This window comes from Cryptotermes secundus, unplaced genomic scaffold, assembly GCF_002891405.2.
Source record: "Cryptotermes secundus unplaced genomic scaffold, Csec_1.0 scaffold870, whole genome shotgun sequence".
NCBI classification, from domain to species: Eukaryota; Metazoa; Arthropoda; class Insecta; order Blattodea; family Kalotermitidae; genus Cryptotermes; species Cryptotermes secundus.
This window is the reverse complement of record NW_019743163.1, coordinates 298,358-317,301: the sequence shown is the minus strand read 5'-3', so window position 1 is coordinate 317,301 and position 18,944 is coordinate 298,358. Positions and strand designations below refer to the sequence as shown.

General features: G+C 45.0%; 2 protein-coding genes across 5 annotated transcripts in view; one reads left to right on the top strand and one right to left on the bottom strand.

Annotated features, from left to right (window-relative positions):
* LOC111873968 overlaps positions 1-18,944 on the top strand; it is an 88,747-nt gene that overhangs the window by 14,207 nt on the left and 55,596 nt on the right. For all 4 annotated transcript variants that reach the window (XM_023869084.2, XM_023869082.2, XM_023869083.2 and 1 more), the window contains exon 2: positions 11,797-11,875. The gene's annotated coding sequence lies outside the window, so the exon portion shown is untranslated. The remainder of the gene's footprint in view (positions 1-11,796; positions 11,876-18,944) is intronic.
* LOC111873969 lies at positions 14,941-17,137 on the bottom strand. The gene is made up of 2 exons (XM_023869086.2): positions 16,559-17,137; positions 14,941-15,538 (listed from the first exon to the last, which is right to left on the bottom strand). The coding sequence occupies exons 1-2, from the start codon at positions 16,820-16,822 to the stop codon at positions 15,011-15,013; spliced, it is 792 nt and encodes a 263-aa protein (XP_023724854.1). The 5' UTR covers positions 16,823-17,137; the 3' UTR covers positions 14,941-15,010.

The following is an 18,944-nucleotide window of genomic DNA, read 5'->3' as shown; positions in this document are numbered from 1 at the left end:
GAAGTGTACAACATTTACACGTGAATCCGAGAATGAGTTACAGCGCCACGGCTTTGCGCAACAGGAAGAAGCCCTGTTCTTGTTTAAACACCAGACGAAAGGCCCCACATTCCTAGAAACTTGTCACGGCGCGCTCGTGCATGTATAAACGAGGCTCCGACGGTTAATCTCCATAACAATTAGTCGTTACCCGTGTTCGCGTGCCTCCTTACCTGGAACAAGGTGTGTCTGCATCGGCACACCTCGAGCGCATCTCACTATGACATCACACCACTGAAATGGGGAGCAGAATTGTTTGGATCTGAGAGATTGCACCTCCTGCACTACTAGCAGCGTTGCACCCAATACCGCTGAACCGTATTGCAACTCTGGGACTGCGAACAGTGCACTTACGCCACACGTAATGAATTAGGTACAAGTTTGTTTCCTCCACGACCGCCATTCTCGAGAAGCCTCCACTGTGTGCGGCTACTCAAGAAATAACCTTCAGGTTCATTACCGTATTCACAAGAGCCTGGACCCTATCCTGAGCCAGATCATTCCAGGCCATCACCACCCCTCTCCTATCGGATCCATTTTAATACCTACGTCTTCTTCTTGGTCTTCCTAGTGGCTTCTTCTGTCTCTCATCGGATATCCTATATGCATTCCTCCAGGAGTAGCGACTGGCTACGGGCTGGAGACCGACAGTTCGGAGTTCGAGTCCCGGTAGTGTCAAGAATTTTCCCTTCTTCACGTCGTCCAGACCGGCTATGGGATCCACCCAACCTCGCATCCCATGGAGTACCGGGGGGCTCTTCCTCTGGGGTAAGGGGGTCGGGGCGTGAAACTGACTACTTACATCCAACTAGTGCCGAGTTCAAGAAAATGTGGATCTATACATCCACTTCCCCATACGCCTTCATGGCATAGTTCTTAATTAGTTAAGCACAGGGACAATTTTACTTTAACGCAACGCCGTGAAGTCTGGTGTCACTGCCAGTTGCGGAATATTATGACTGCTGGGTGGATATGTGAACAGAAAAATGCTCATGACGATGGCAGTTAAGAAGGGTAGTCGAAACAGTCTTACATATACAGGTCTTACAAGTAGGTGAATCAGTAAGCTCATGACCTCTGTCCTGGAGGTGGCTGGTTCAAATCTCGATGGGGGACACCGTCTATCCTGACTCTTACTTTTCCACCATGAAGATGGAGTCGATATATTCTTGCAAAACGCCAGGCGATACATGTACGTGACTCGTATTCCGAGGGCCCTTCAGTAGGTTTAACTGTTGGAGAGTCCCTAGGAAGAATTTCGTTCTCTCCTCTTGGTTGGACTGGACTTACCTGGCTCAGGATAGGATGTAGCGGCGCGCTGTTGTGAACACGGTAATGAACTGTCCCATTCCATAAAATGCAGGTAATTTCTTGACTAGCTGAGCAACTATTAGGTTCTGAATTACTCTGCTCCTTGGAGCTGGCTATCAAGAAGCATCAGCGCCTCAAGTGAGGGACCCGGGAAGCTCATTCGCTATAGCCACTAGGCTACAGGCTGGACGAATTTGGGTTCGATTCCCGGCAGGGGCAAGAGATTTTTCTCTATTTCACAGCGTCTAAATCGGCTTTGGGGCTCACCCAGCCTATTCAGTGGGTACCGGGGGCTCTTTCCCCGGGGGTGAAGCGGCCAGCGCATGAAGCTGATTACTCACCTCCATCTAATGCCGAGGTCAAGAATGCTGGAGCTGTACCTCCAGTCCCACATGCGTCTTCATGTCCCGGTGCATATTTAGTTAAGCCCAGGGACAACTTTACCTCTGAGTGTGTTGCATGGAGAGGGTTAAGGGGGGAACAGCTGGACGAACGGACGCTGTGACGTGACGATGAAGTGCAGGAAAGAGAGACAGCGGGTTGCGTTATGTGACGGCGCTCCGTGGAAAGAGACTGCATCTCTCCTGAGCACAGGTGCACTGTCCCCCCCCCCGATAATGGTGCGTAGGGGGGCAGGGTCAAAGTACTAATATAAAAATTAATAAGAAGAGGCATTCCAGCATGGGGCGTTGGCACCGCGGCCAGTTCCATCACCCCGAGCCCCTCCTCTGCACCTCCACGTACGAAAATTGAATGCGATATTGGCTCATTATAAAATCGCGCTGTTCCGAAGGAGAAGGATCCAAGTCTCCGAGGCCAGTCGCTGGCTTCATCATCGCGTCGGCCGTTGTCCTTAACCTGCATGACGGATCGGGGATTAACTCCGGTCCCGTCTTCACGTTATTCGTATAATCAGTATGGCTAATGATGTCCTTCAGAAATCGGAATATTCAGAACTACAATTTTGCCTGTGCTTTTGTATCGTTGTGAAACTTGATCTCTGACATTAAGGGAGGGACATAGACTGAGGGTGTTTGAGAACAGGGTGCTGAAGAGAATATTTAGACCGAAGAGAGGCGAAGTGACAGGAGGTTGGAGAAAACTGCATAATGAGGAGCTTCATAACTTGTACTCTTCTCCAAGTATAATAGAATTATTAGGTCGAGGATGTGATGGGCAGGGCATGTAGCACGAATCCTGGAAAGATGAATGCATATAGGATATTAGTGGGAAAGCCAGAAGGAAAGAGCCACTAGGAAGACCAAAACGTAGGTGTGTGGACAATATTAAAATGGATCTTAGAGAGATAGGATGGGGTGGTATAGATTGCATTGATCTTGCTCAGGATAGGGACCGGTGGAGGGCTTTTGTGAACACGGTGATGAACCTTCGGGTTCCATAAAACGCTGGGAAATTCTTGAGTAGCTGCAGAATTGGCGGCTTCTCAAGAAGGGCTCAACTCCGTGGAGTTGGAATTAGCTAATGATGTCCTCATGTTCGCTGCCCTGCATGGGTGTGAAGGCGCAAGGGGAATGCTGTTGTAGCTCCACCATTTTGAACTCTGCACTTCGTTGAGGTGCGTGGTGAACTTCACTCCCCTCCCAATTTACCCCGAGGAAAGAGTCCTCAGTGCCCATGGGAAGGGCCCCAGAGTCTGTCTGGACGCTGTGGAGTAGAGAAAAATCTTTGACTCTGCCGGGAGTTGAAAACAGATCCCTCGGTGATCCAGCATTTATCCTAGTCATAACACGACACTAACACTGAAGTAAGGCTTTAGATTTGTATTCTAGATTCCACGGGTTCGAATCTAGGTCGAGACACTTGATATCCTGTCTAGATTGTTTATGGCTCTCGCCAGTCCCTCAAGGACAATGCTAAGATAATATCTCGGTTAGGCCGCTACCTCTTCCTTCCAAATCCGTACCATTTCATCATTCATCTCTTATCGTAACATCCAACACGATGTTGACAATGTCGTTGAATAACCAATAATAAACCTCCGACATCAGTAGCTGAAGTTCCAACACCGCTAGTACCACAGCCTACCATTGGACAGGATCATGAGCCGGTTCCATCCACCTCCCATCCTCCTAAGATGCGGCTTAATATTGTCCTTTGGTCTGTTTCGTAATCTTTCCGAGTGGCCGCTTCCCAAGAAATTTTCTCACCAAAATTCTGTGAACACTTCATGTCTGCCCAGTTCGAACTGATCCTTTATGCCATAATGCAGCTCTGTTTGCTGTCTTGGCGCGGGCTGTATGCATATCTTACTTACTTACTTACTTACTTACTTACTTACTAATGGAGCTGAGCCCTTCTTGAGGAGCCGCAAATTCTGCAGCTACTCAAGAATTTCCCAGCGTTTTATGGAACCCGAAGGTTCATCACCGTGTTCACAAGAGCCCTCCACTGGTCCCTATCCTGAACCAGATTTATCCAATCCATACCATCCCATCCTCTGTACTTCCATCACTGCTGCAAAACACTGACTGGAACATGATTCAGCCGAGCGTCCAGAGGGTAGAACTCCTGCATTACGTTCGTGAGGGCCTCTGCCCGAATTTCTGCCCAGTCCGGCAAACAGCAGAAACATAATATTTTGCATTCTGCATGCGGATTTCTCCCGTCCTCAGCAATTCATTCTTGTGTAAAACTGGAAATAGACAATTCTTGTCTTGGTAGGGACTTTCCCCCCCCCCCCCAAGAAAAGGCACTCCCCATAGTGTAAGAACCCCCTTTGTGTTCCCCAGAATGTGAGTCTCGTAACCCCATTGTTAAATCATAACAAAATGGGCGCCTCGGATTTCCACACCTGAACTTCTAATTGTATGAGGTTGTTGACTTTACAGTTCTATGCCTGTGTTTTTGTGCCACGCAATCAGGAGTAATTCCTGCGAGAGAAACACGTGTAAAGAAGTATTGTGGCTACTTCTCGCCTTTTCATACAGTTACAATAATGGATATCAGAGGTCTTGAATTAGCGTACAAAGAAGAAGCCAGGTCTCGGGTTCTACATGTTCCATTGTTCTACCCCCCNCCCCCCCCCAAGAAGTTTTTCGGTTACATTTCATTGCCTTGCCTTTGTTTTCTTCTACAGAAAATGTTATTCTTACCGTGACCATGAATGATAATTGGTTCGTCCTAGCTGAGTAAGTTATTTTCGACTATTAACTGAATAGAGTTGTCAGTAATAATTTAACCCTTCACATGTTATGCACGAGATATCTCGTTAAGAAACACGGCCTCTCCTGGCTGAATATCGGTGAAACGAAAACCTTCCACCATCTCTCAACAATAAAACGTGGACATTCAACAAACGGAAATTTTACGTTACCATGGGAATATGCTAACAGAAGTTTCTGGAAAAAGAACATCAAACCACGGTCTGCTCTCTGCTAAAAGAAGATCCCTGTTTAACACCCATTGAAGGCAAATACAATGAATTCTTGAAACGTAGCGAATCATTGACATCACGTACATGGATTGAAGCGAAACTCCAAAGTAGATTATTGTTGAATTATTATGTAAATAAATGTAATTGTTTATTCCTAGCGGGTCTAATCAACGGTATAGCTCAGTGGTAGAAGCTACTGGCTACCGATTGGGCAATCAGGGTTCGATTCCGTTCAGAGACAGGTTCTTTCTCTTTGTGNGTACGGAACACACAGATACACTCACTCTGTGGGCAGAATGCAGTATATATAAGAATTCAGTCGGTACCTCACAGGAAACATTACATCTCCGCTACAGAGCCCAACCGGTTAATGTTGCTTAGGGAAAGAGTCGCGGTTTACTGTGAGAACCGTACGGAACACACAGATACACTCTGTGGGCAGAATGCAGTATATATAAGAATTCAGTCCGTACCTCACAGGAAACATTACGTCTCCACTACAAAACCCAACCGGTTAATGTTGCTTAGGGAAACAGTCGCGGTTTACTGTGAGAACCGTACGGAACACACAGATACACTCACTCTGTGGGCAGAATGCAGTATATATAAGAATTCAGTCGGTACCTCACAGGAAACATTACATCTCCGCTACAGAGCCCAACCGGTTAATGTTGCTTAGGGAAAGAGTCGCGGTTTACTGTGAGAACCGTACGGAACACACAGATACACTCTGTGGGCAGAATGCAGTATATATAAGAATTCAGTCCGTACCTCACAGGAAATATTACGTCACCACTACAAAGCCCAACCGGTTACTGCTGTTTAGGGAAACAGCCACTGTTTACTGTGAGAACCACACGAAACACACAGATACACTCTGGGGCAGAATGCAGAGTTTTAGTATTTTAGAGCAGGTGGTACATATAGTAACCACTGGGCTTTAAAGGGTTCAATAGGCCACCTCTACTTCCGCCCACATTTATCGGCATTGGTCAACAATCTAACAGTGTATAGCCTATGTAGATGAGACAAAGGCCGAAGACCCTTAATCAGAATATCCAGTCGGCATTCGGGATACGAGCTTGAATATCTCTAGTTCATATGTCAGGGACCTTATTATATTGTACTAGACAAAAGTTTCTCAATATTTTGGTTTCCCCTGTCAGTCATCACTTCTCGAATCATCCATACCGGTTGATCATCAACTCCATCGTCAGGAGCTGGAACAATAGATCCATTTCAGACAACCTCGCCCAACTCCCGCCATCAGAACAGTTTTATCATCACAATTATCTCTGTGTCAGATTCTTTTTGCGGAATCTTTATCGCTATGACACGTCTAATGTGGCTTTCTGTCCGGACAATGTAGCAGTGCCCGCGAAACAAACAAAAATAAACGCGCGGACAATGGCGGTGGAGGAACCCACGTGCAGCCCTAGGAGGAGTCGAATGGCTTCCTCACTTCCGTGAGAATCTGTTCTCACGGATAAACTGTGCTTGACACGCTAGAGTGAGATATTCGGCTCCCTGGCCAGATTATCCCTGTAACGCGGATCACACGCGCTTCGTGTTGCGTGGCTTCACCCAGTCACGTGAACCTTCACTTGCTCACAACATTCTAAGGGCCCATTTTCCGTCTGTCCAGCAGAGTACGTGCTTTACCAAGGAGTGCGAGATGAGCAAGGCATGCATGCAGCGTTTCAATAGCAGAATCTGAAGAAGAGTGGCCACTAGGAAGACATAGACGTAGATGGCAATAATAAAAAACTCCGTGGTTTTAGTCCGCAAACGAACTATACCGACCGAGCGACCGCAGCTTGTCCGCGAAGTTAGTGCCAACTTTTGCGAGTAGAGGGTGTCGCGTGGACAGCGCAACGGATCCCCACGTCCGTTAATCTCGGTTCTCTAGACCGGAGCCGCTATTTCCTTGAAATAACTCCTCAGTTATCCTCACGGGGCTGAGTGGACCCCGTTCCAGACCCATTACTTCTCAGAAAATCTGGTAGCGACGGGAATCGATTCCGGGACCTCTGGATCTGTAGGCAGGATCTCTGACCACTAGACCACAGAGGCAGTCCGATAATATTAAAATATATTTAAGAGAAGTATGATGGGCGCTATGGACTGGATTCATCCGGCTCAGGATAGAGACTTGTGGTGGGTTTTTGTGAACAAGGTACAACATTCGGGTTCCATAAGACGGTGGAAATATCTTGAGTGGTTGAGCAGCCGTTGCCCTCTGAAGAACAGCGGAGCCCGGTGGAGTTATTGCGGGAATGGGGAACAATAGTGGCGGGAAGTATCATATCCCAAAGAGAGATTTGAGTTGCTGTTCAAAAAGGGGGAAAGAAGTGGCGAAAGGTTAGTAAATATGTCCTTGTTTTACACGTATTTCTATTCTTGAGCATCACGGATTAGAATTCTGTGACCCATTTCGGCCCCGAACTTGTATAATTCGGCTCTCGCATCTTCTTACATAAATTCCTTCTCATTTCTTCACTTCATCTCGTGTTTCACACATCTTTCCTCTTCCACTCTTTGAATGTCATCAGTTCAGTTCATTCTTGCATCTTCCTTCCTTTTACCCAGTTAAGAGAAAGTGTTCCTTCTGCTGTCTGCCAAACAATTGTACTAACTTGAAGAAAGCAGTCTTCTGGGATTTGCACCGTGTATATGTGGTGTTAACCGACGTTTCGGAGGAACGTATCGCCTCCATCTTCAGGGTAGAAGAAAAAATATAAGAAATCTGTGTCTGCTTTTACCGGTTCTCACGGTCTCTTCGCTTTCAAATTTCTTATATTTTTTCTTCTACCCTGAAGATGGAGGCGATACGTTCCTCCGAAACGTCGGTTAACACCACATATACACGGTGCCAAATCCCAGAAGACTGCTTTCTTCATAGTCACCGCCGTGAAAGCCTCAAATCTTACAATTGTACTAACTTCTTTAGAAGCCGCCAATTGTGAAGCTACTCAAGAACTTCCCAGCTATTTATGGAACCCGAAGGTTCATTACCGTGTTCACAAGAGGCCTCCACTGGAGCCTAAACTGAGCCAGATCGATCCATTCCACACCAACCCATCCTATCTCTCAAGATTCATTTTAATATTTTCCAGCCACATATTGGTCTCTTTCCTTCTGGCTTTCATGCATGTCCCTTCAGCTTTGTTCGTGCTACATGCCGTGCCCATCTCATCCTCTTGATCATTGTACTTGTCTTCATGTACTTCATGTAAAGCTTCAGATTTTAACAAAATTTGGAATGTATCGGCAGATTATAGTAGAGCTCAATGGCATACTTCACAAAAATCCATTGAGCGTGCAGACGGAACGGTTTTTCATATGCGCTCCGTGGAGTTGCGAACGTACCCACACGACAATGCTACTGATCCTCGGCAACAAAGGGGGTTGGGGGGCATACATCGGCCGTACATTACTGACGAGCATGTGGCTTCTGTCATGTATGTCTCGAAGTAGTGGGGACAGTGAACAGCTGGCAACGGAGCGCGAGAAGTTAGTTGTGCTGCGCAGGATGAAAGTGAAACTGTTGACTGGTGACAGGTTCAAAACATTTTACTTTCACCTCTGTTACAGTTCTCTTAATGGGTTATTGTGCACTCAGAAGCCAGGCTAGCGATCTGTACGTTTCCCAACATTAATTTCCATTCCACTGTTTTGCTTCTTTCTTAGCATTGTCGACTTTAAACATGTTTAACACAGAAGTTAATGACTTGTGGAGGTCACACCGGATACCGCTTGTAATGATACATCTAAGGAGGTGACCTTTACTGGCCACTGTCCGTCATCTCAGCGGAAAAGTGGCATTTATCGGGACTCTAATGTGTTATTGGACTTTGTGGGCTCGTTCAAGTGAAACTCGTTCAGGTATTGTTCTGGGCCGTGGCCACGGCCGTAAGATAGGGAGTCGCATTGATGTACCAGCCAAGTCACTTCCGGATTGTCTGCTTGTAATATGCAGGATTTGAGGTTCTCACAACTCTGATATGCAGAGTTCTGTCTCTATGACATAACGTCATGTTGTTCGCTGAAAGTCAACAGGCGTTTCGGAGGAACATATGGCCTTCATCTTCAGGGTTGAGGGGTAAGCCAAGCAGGGAACCAACATGAAAGAGGCTGCAAGCAATGCAAAGAAAGAACAGATGCTTCGGTACGCATGTTTCGGGTTTTCATAATAGCCTTCGTGTATTTTGAAGAAACACTCCTTTAATTTGTCTCAAGCGTGAACAAGTCTGACTTGAATCGGAGGTGCCTGGTTCGAATGTTGGATGGGATACCAAAAATCCTGACTGAGGGCGTTTTTCTTTCTGTGATTTCCTCCTGTCACTCCAGGCGAGTGCGTAGAGTGCGTGAAAACACAGCAGCCACGAGCAAAGCCTGGACGATATAAAGAACCTCCACATCAAGATAGCCAGGTGGCACATTATCTGCCCCATATAAGAGGGACGATGGGAGGACGAACGAACACGAGCCTGCATGGTTTACTAATTTTAATTATTGACAATCCAAAAAATGTTTAATTAGCATCAAGAAATTTTATACAATTTTATAAAAAACTTTACATTCCCAGGAAACTGCTGTGTTTGTGAAATGTTCTATTTTGTGTACTATGTATTGTAGCATATAAGTGCACGTACTTTACGTCTAAGCAACTTATGTGATGGTGGTTTCCTATTTGTAGCGATGTTTGCCCTCTGAAGATGGTCCGCAGAGACCGAAACATGTAAGGGTGTTAAGTTTTCATGTAGTAAAAAACTTACAGGTCACATTGGACGGAGTGATTTATATTTATATTTGCGTAGAAGGGTTCTTTAAGTAGGCCACAACCACTTCCATCTACATTTTCTCGACGCCATCGAGTTTCAGTTCGTTAGTTTAGCCAGCTGCAAAACACGTGGTCACTGTTTCAGGCCGCGCCAGTCTCCGGAGTCACACTACGGTCTTGGGGTTGCTGTTGCCGTTGTTATTCTGTTGCTCTTCTTGTGTCGCGCTGAAGGAACCAGAGCGGTCTGTGTACTTCCTCCGCCTCGACATCTGCTGTTCGATGGTTGTCTTTGTGGGAGCCAATGTACTCTGGGCCGAGGGGGGTCAGTTTCTAACGGAATCTGCCCCAGGGTGGGCTGTAGTTGTTTCGCAATTCCGTTGTAATTTTTATTGCCAGCCCGAACCCTGAATTTTAACCTCACGTCCTCTATTCACATCCTGCCGCCACCATCACCACGGTCACTGCTACTGCTACTAGTACTGCTGCTGCTGCTGCTGCTGCTGCTACTTTTTTTTCCTTGGCACTACAACCCCAGTGGGCCTAGGCCTACCTCCATGAACTTCTCCGTTCACTTCGGTTTTTCTAGATCTTACACATTCGGTAGGACTCCTTGGGCGGGTGATCAGCTCCTCGCAAGGCCTCTACCTGTACACAAACACAGATAAACGCACACAAACATCCATGCCCTGAGTGGGATTCGAAGCCACGATCCCGGGTTCCGAGCGAGCAAAGACAGTGCATGCCTTAGACCGCTCGGCTACCGTGACCGGCGCTGCTGCTACTACTACTATAATAATAATAATAATAATAATAATAATAATAACTTTATGGAGCTGAGACCTTCTTGAGACGCCGCCAGTTGTGCAGCTATTCAAGAACTTTTGATGGAGCCCGGAGTTCATTACCGTGTTCACAAGACCAGTGGTCCCTATTCTGAGCTAGATCAATCCAGTCCATACCACCGCATTCTTTCTTTCTAAGATCCAGTTTAATATTATCCACCCGCCTACACCCTGGTCTTCCCAGTGGTCTCTTTCCTTCTGGCTTTCCCACCAATATCCTATATGCATTCATTTTCTCCCCCATTCGTGCTGCATGTCCTGCCCATCTCACCCTCCTTGACTCGATCATTCTGATTATACTTGGCGAAGAGTAGAAGTTACGTAGCTCCTCATTATGCAGTTTTCTCCAACCTCCTGTCACTTCATTCCTCTTCGGTCCAAATATTCTCCTCGACAGCCTGTTCTCAAACACCCTCAGTATATGTTCCTCCTTTAATGTCAGAGACCAAGTTTCACACCCATACAGAACCACAGCAGACGAGAAGACAAGAGGTTCTGGACTGAATGGTAGCAAGCATTACCCGAGTTCACTCTCCTCTGAATTTCCTCCTGAATCAAATTTCGATTTGTTACTGTTCCCCCAAATAATACTAATAGTATTATCATTCTTATTGTCGTTACTGTTGCCATTGTGTACTACTTTTCTTAAAATGATTATAGTTGCTCAGCTTGTCAAGACTTTTATGAACCCGAAGATTGTGTTACTGTGCTCACCAGATGTGAGGTCTGAACTGAATGCGGTCGTGTCCGGCTGTCGACCATGCGAGTTCTCGGGGACCGTTTCTGCCTCCGTCATCAAGGAAGATCCGGCCCTCGATCCTGTCCAGAATGAGTGCAGCTTTCATAACAAATTTCTCTGCAGTACATTTTAATATTATTCCCTCATCCCAAGTTTAAGGAGGTCGCTTTCCCTGATGGGCTCGGAATTAAAATTTTGTGTGCATTTCTCATTTCCCCCATATCGGCTTTGTTGTTGTTATTATTATCACGCTTGTACATGGACAGGAATTAAACCCAGTGTCTTACAATAAACATGTACTCATACGTGTGTCTCTTATGTGTGAAACGTGCTCAACAGCCACTACCACGTGACCATCGGCGGGTTATCCTAAACAACTTCCTGTCTCTCACTTTGCAAGTTCCTTATTAGTACTGAGCACTGTCGGTGTTGACTGCTTTTCACTCCTACTCCGAGCTTCGGAGTCCAATCCCGGAAATCAGTTATCCTGAGATATTTCGTGATTTTGCTTGGATCTTGTTGGCAAATCGTGGGACATGATCTTAAAATGGTTCATGTCACTGCCCTTGCAAACGCATCATACAAAGTGGTCGTACCGTCTGCGCAAATGAGAAAAAGGGGTGCTGTTGAAAATACGAATGCTGACTGCTGATTGTCTTGTTAGTCACGGGATTTCTGATTGTTTCAGATGACGGTGAGAAACATGTAAGACGTCCGACAGCCACCAAAATCTCGGGACCAGATACACAGACAGGCTTCGAGACAAGGTAAGGCTTTGCTTTCTGTAGGAGACTTGTCACAGGGTTGTGCACTCTCTGTGGGAAAGTGGGTTACCGTGGGAACCGTGACGTATTCAAGCCGAAATTTGAATGTATGTGGCTGTAATGTTGCATGGTGTGAAACAGTTGAGTAAAAGGTATTAATTTGATCTCGTTTTCCGAACCAAACAGTATGCTCGTGTATGCAAAGTTCCCATACACGCTTATCGCATATCATATTGTCACGTGTATGAAGTGACTATAGACGGGGTTTCGATTGGTAATTGAATTCTTACAGATCGCTGATCACAAGTAATTATAACCGTTTTACTAATTTACACACTTTACATTTCACTAGAGCACACACTTGAGTCTTCTCAGCCTCCTGTGTCTTCACCAGTCGTTGTTTGGCAACGGCTTCCAACAACTGACTTTCCCCTTCCTCTGGGTTCCCGGATTGTCCCCGGCCTCAGGTACGAGTTTCTCACAGCAACAGCTTACAACGACTGTACCCCAGCTGTCCTCTAACTCGCTCGCTCACTCACTCACTCACTCACTCACTCACTCAATACAATGTATAAATACAATATATACACAGTATTTTCGCGTGTTTCCTAGGCAACGCGACAAATTTTTGTGGGTTTCGGACTTGGACGAATATTTATTGGACAGTCACTCTTTACACTTACAAATACAATTATCCGCACTTATAACGCCTTCAGACGTTTCCTCTTCAAAGTGCACCACTAATCTCGGAGGAGCGTCTTCTGCTCTGCTGGGAGCTCAACTGTCCTTAGCTCTCGTCGGATACGAACTCTTATATCCTGCACTAGGACTGAATAGGGAACACCTTGTCGAAGGGTTAATTTCGCCCGCTGCTATGACACGAATCTGTTGTTGACAGGGAATACATTTCGTTACAAATGAAAGTGGAAACCCCACTGTTAGACTTTCATCTCCGGGGGCAACCATTGCCTAGGAATTACTAGCTGTTGACTAGTGATGAACGTCTTATAGTCCGGCTTTCAGACAGCACGTCACAATATATAAATAATTATTGTTATTGTATTAAAATGAATCCTAAAGGAATCCGATGTGAACACATTGACTGGACTGTACTAGTACAGGGCGTAACTGACTGCTTAGTTTGCTTATAAGGGTGCTAACTGTGGATGGAGAAGGGTGGGGGCTGGGATTACCTGCAGCTGTCAGTACAACTGCCCTGAGGCATCCGTACGGGGCCCAACATGAATAGCTTCCCTGGTTTCTTGCCAGTCATTCAGCTATTTGTGTCATCACAGCGCAGTACATCGCGCCTCTTATGGCTTAGCTGTTCGGATTATTCTTAATTTGGTTTATTTGATTATCTGTTTATTCTCTCTATATTTTTTCTCCTGTTTTTTATGTCCGCATGTTTCTGTTGTCTTTCTGGACACCCCGTGCGTTATCTCGTTGTTCCGTTACCAACCGCTTGGTCCTTCAGGAGTACACAAAGCATCTGAGGGTGCAAAGTGGAGAGCATGGTTGCCATGGCAACGGTGTGATGAACTTCCGTGCCCACTGCTCTCTTAGGCCCCCCATACACACAGTTTGGCCTTCCGATCGACCTTACAGGCAAAACTGACAATATTAGAGTCAATTTTACCGACCATACAACATATTTGTATTATTATTACACTACATGTTTCGACCTCAAGAGGTCATCCTCAGGTGTACGAACACAGCTGTATAATTACACGCAATCACATTCGTCTTTTCACTTATTCGATCCTGTATCTTACTCAGGCCCACGCTCAATAATATATCAAGCTCCTCTCACAAAACGCAAGTTAAAATATTATTCTAAATGTCAAAATTTTAAATTTTAAATTTAAAATTTGTGAATTGAGTTTCAATTCAGATCACTACTCCATCACGACAAGGACCGTAACAGATCCAGTAACATCAGAAGACGCGGAAAAACAGCGAGACCTCCAAAAAGTGAAAAGTGCAATCAATATAATAAAATTTAACTTTAATTCATGAACTTTTAACCAATAATATAATTAAAGCAGTGATGAGCGTAAGTAGTAAGTGACTGAATACAAGTGAAAATGAAAGCATAACTAGTGATCTGAACTGAAATTCGATTCGCAAACTTTAAATTTTAACTTTTGATATTTAGAATAATATTTTAACTTGTGTTTTGTGAGAGGAGCTTGACATATTATTGAGCGTGGGCCTGAGTAAGATACAGGATCGAATAAGTGAAAAGACGAATGTGATTACGTGTAATTATACAGCTGTGTTCGTACACCTGAGGATGACCTCTTGAGGTCGAAACATGTAGTGTAATAATAATAATAAAAATATGTTGTGTGTTCGGTAAAATTGACTCTAATATTGATTAAATACACAACAGGATGCAAGAAACAATTAAATTCTGTGACAGTTTACCACCTCCCTTTCCTCCCCCATACACGCGCAGATAAACCGGCAGGCTTCCAGCCTATGTTGCCGAGTGCAGTGCAGTTTTGTTTATTTGTTAAAACATGTCTACAGTTGATGAACTGTTTGCATGTGCAGCTATGGCGTGTGTATTGCTAACAAGAAAGAAACGCAGACGCAAGTTAGGGACCAAGCAGTGGTTAGAAAGAAGAAATCGTTTCACTCACATCGATTTGCTTCAAGAACTCAAATGTTTTCCAAAAGACTGGAGCAACTACCTGCGTATGGATGAAAGTACTTACCTGGAACTGTTGAGTATTGTTTCGCCATACATAAAAAAAGAAGATACGAACATGAGAAAAGCGATCACACCCAATGAAAGATTGACAGCAACCCTTCGCTATCTAGCTACTGGAAGAATCCTTGAAGACCTGAAAGTTTCTACTCGTATCTCTCCTCAAGTATTGGGAAGAGTGATTCCTGAGACCTGCAAGGCAATCTGCAAAGTACTGAGGAAGTATTGCAAGGCAAGTAAGTGAAACAAGTTCAGTGCTGAAACATGTAGTGCAAGAGAGAAGAGTAAGGTGAATAAATGTATGCACTGTAAGACGGTCAGAATAAATCATGGAAACAAGTTTCTTTGAACATTTTTATTTTTACTACATAGGATATGAAAAGTGAGGGTAACATTATAAATACAGGAAGATAAATAAACTGTCATGGTACACACATTAAAAAAAGTCTCTCATGCCCAACAGTTACTATAGCCCAGGCAGGAGTTAAGGAAGTAGGGTAATATTGACCCGCCTCTCTAGTAGTGACCCACGCAATCATCGTGGATGGAACCCGAAGAGATATTTGACCAAGGGCCAAGAGCATAGCATGCTCCAGTACCGGTATTGATTGAAGCGATCCAAGCTCTGCTTCAAAAAGAGCGTCATTTATTAATTTCTCTTCATAAACCCTTTGTTCATTATTTCCTAATGCTCGTAATTTGGCAGCGACATTTTTTGCAAAGAAGTCAAATCTGTCCTCACTTTTCACGTGAGTCAGTCGATCACCCACTGCCACTAGTATCTGATCACTAGCAGGCAGATTCTTTTTACGTTTGAATGAACAGCCATAGGAAGAGATGGGACCAATGCTGATGCTTAGTTCTGCATTTGGATTTGAAAGAGAGGACTGCGCTGAAATGCCTGGAGAGGCTGACTTTTGTGTAATTTCTTGTTCTGTTTCTTCTAAGTCCTGTAAACAACAAAACACAAAAATATAGTTACACCCCAAGCATATTAATCTCCCTCTCTGTGTGTATGTGTGTCTCTCTTCCTCTCAGTGCCTTCTGTCATCTGGTTACATCGCAAGAGGAGTGGAAGAAAGTTGCTAAGGAGTTTGAAGATCGGTGGCAGTTTCCCAACTGCATAGGAGCCATGGATGGAAAACATGTGGCTATCACGCCTCCTCCAGGGGCTGGATCATTCTTCTTTAACTATAAAAATTTCCACAGCCAGGTTTTATTTCGGGTTGCAAACGCCAATTATGAGTTACTATACTTCAGTTTTGGATCAAATGGTCGTGTCCGATGGTGGAGTTTTTCAAAGCACAGACTTCTACAGGACACTCGAAAGTGGGAGTTTGAATGTGCCAAAGGAAACAATTGTTGCTGGGAGAAATATGCCTTTTGTTCTTGTAGCAGATGATGCCTTTCCACTGAGGAAAGATATCATGAAGCCTTTCAGCCGTAAAGTAAACACACCAGCCCGTAAGATTCAACTACCGTTTGTCTAGAGCTCGGCGAAGGATTGAAAGTGTTTTTGGTATAATTGTGGAGAGATTTGCAGTATTACAGAAACCCATCTCTATCATAGATTTGACTAGCGTCCGCCATATTGTTATGGCGTGTTGTGCCCTGCATAATTTTTTGCGCATCAAGATTCCGAATCGGTACACACCATTGGAGTGTTTGGATGACGAGGATTTTGAAACTGGGAATGTTACGCCTGGTTATCGCTGCAGTCAATTTATGGATCTGGAAAGACGACAGGGATTTTCCTACCCAGGATGCGAAACTTGTAAGAGAGTTGTGTTTGCAGTATTTCAACAACGAGGGAAAAGTTCCATGGCAAGATAAGTTCTGTTTTTAAAAACAGTACATCCAGGCAGAAGGCTCTGATTCCGTACACATGCACAGAATTATTTAGTGTTTAGCATTGTAATCTATAATTGTTAACATGCAATAAAAGTTTGATTTTTAATTACACCACTTACCTCCGTATCACTAACAAGACTTGAAAACCCGTCCAAGGCCTCTTCTTGGTCTACCAGGAACAACAAATCTTTGTAGTACCACAATTTCGGGACATAGAGGTCTTCGCTACTCATTCCAGATTTCTTAGCCATCAATACTTTCTTCCGTTCCTTCCTGAAACTGCTTCGTAGATTGTTGATCTTTTTCAACACAGTTTCCTTCTTAGTTTGGGGGTCAATTGTTTTTATTTTTTCCGTCAGTGCTAAATAAGCATTCTTTTTCATCTCACGGTTGTGGTATTCTTTGCTCTTCACCTTCCAAATGCAAGGATGACCACGAAATTCTTCGATAAACTCCACTAAAAAGTCCTTCGACCATGTCGCTATAGCACAAAGTTTCAAAATACCACGAGCAATGACCACAACGCGAAACAGTACTGAAGAACACGAGACAGCAGCAGCAACTGAGCGATTGGCCTGCCGGTATCGTCACACAAGTACGTTCCGCCTGTCACGTGCTACATCCTGCAGGCAGAACTGACGGTTTTCCTACGGGCCAAGAGTCCAAACGATTGGCCGGCGGGCCGCACCACACACGTCAGTTTTGCCTTTCAGTCTTCAACTGTGCAGGCCGAACGGGAGGCCAAACTGTGTGTGTATGGGGGCCCTTGAACAGTCCAGATCGGACGAAAGCGACTTGTAACGGTAAACGCGAAAATGAACTCGCTCACTCACGAGTGCTAGACGAGGACAAACACCGTAACCGTGCGAGACAGACAGTGACAGAAAATATACATTGTTCACAACTTTCACTTCCCCCCCCCCCAATATATTGTTCAATAAGCGAATATCATAGTTCTCGTTTTATAGCCATAATGCGTGACGTAAATGGAATAATTGGTATAAGACAATGAACGGGGAAGGAAATTCACTAATACCCGGTTAATGCACGGAAACTGGCTTCAGGCAAGTGCGTGACGTCATACACTCGTGACTAGGGACGTAACAGTTGTGTTGGAAGTCTGATCCATCTTCAGGGTGGAAACGTTACCTTTCGCCCAGACTACATTCCAGAAGCTACCGATGTGAAAATCTCAGATATTTCTCTTCTGCCCTGAGGATGGAAGTAGCAGCTTCCTCTGAAAAGTTGGTATCCTACCAGCCTAGACGGCGTCACATCCCAGAAGATTACTGCCATGGGAGCCTCAGATGTCACGTAACTGCGTCTTGCCTATGATGGGCATGCCGATAACCTTCCTTTGGTGTCAGCTGCTGATCTTGGAACAGAAGCAACATGGCTCCCTTTGTTACTGATAGCGTTAGTGGGGTAGGACTAAGTCCCTTGTACTGCGGCCACTTCTGGCCTATTGTACCAGCCCCAGATGATAGGTGAGAGTGATTGTGGAGCAATTGGTGGAATGAAGATTGGCAGGGGAAACCGAAGTACTCGCAGAAAACCTGCCCCAACGTCACTTTGTCCACCACAAATCCCACTTGACCAGACCCGGGGTCGGGAAGCCAGCGATTCACCCCTTGAGCTATGGCGCGGTTATAGCGTGACTATAGTTTCGTTCTATGCCAAGTGATAATATGCATTTGTTGCCCTCCGCACAGGAAGTGTAAGCATAATCGAGAGACCGTGCCTCTCCGCCTGGATGTTCCCTTTTCCAAATCCGTCTAAACGAGTTCGTTGGAATGTGGCATGAGAAGCACACATTTTGTTAAGTATGAGAAATATATCGGTACATTACAATTGTGACTTTACGTTTTTGGAATCTTGGTCTGGAGACAGGTTATGCAGACTGAGGCTTGTCCCGTGATGGTGCTATAGCATATTTGCTCAAAGCAAGAACTGTGGGGCAAGAGAAATGGCCGTTGCTAGGCAATACCCGATGACATGGATACGCGCAAAAATACAGGTATTGTAAGGGAAGCTGTGTTTTCTGTGGTCCTAGACCGTTGCTACACGACGGTGTGGTAAACACGCACGAAACAATGGAAGAGCTGTTTTCTATGCTTTTCGTGTCTAGATGTTATAACGGAGACAACCCAGTTGTCATCAGTTTAGTGTTCAGCTGAAAGTCGGTCTGTGAAGAGAAGACTTGATAAGTCGGTGAGAATGTTATAGCTCCTGTCTTAAAATTCGTTTCCAAGAAACGGCTAGTGGAGACTGTGATACACTGAGGATACTAGTGTGTGTAACAGCGAGAGTGCTCTAGTAATTTGTAGTAAGACCTGTAAGCGGTCATTACATCAAATATCGAATCCAAATCTCGTCTGTTAGTTACACGTACACACATGGTACTATCAAGACGGGTTTTAAGAGAAATAGGTACCGTACTGGTGATGGAAGGTACCAGTAAGTTATTCAGGGCCCTGTCCAGTGGCCGGCTCCTTAATCAGTGAA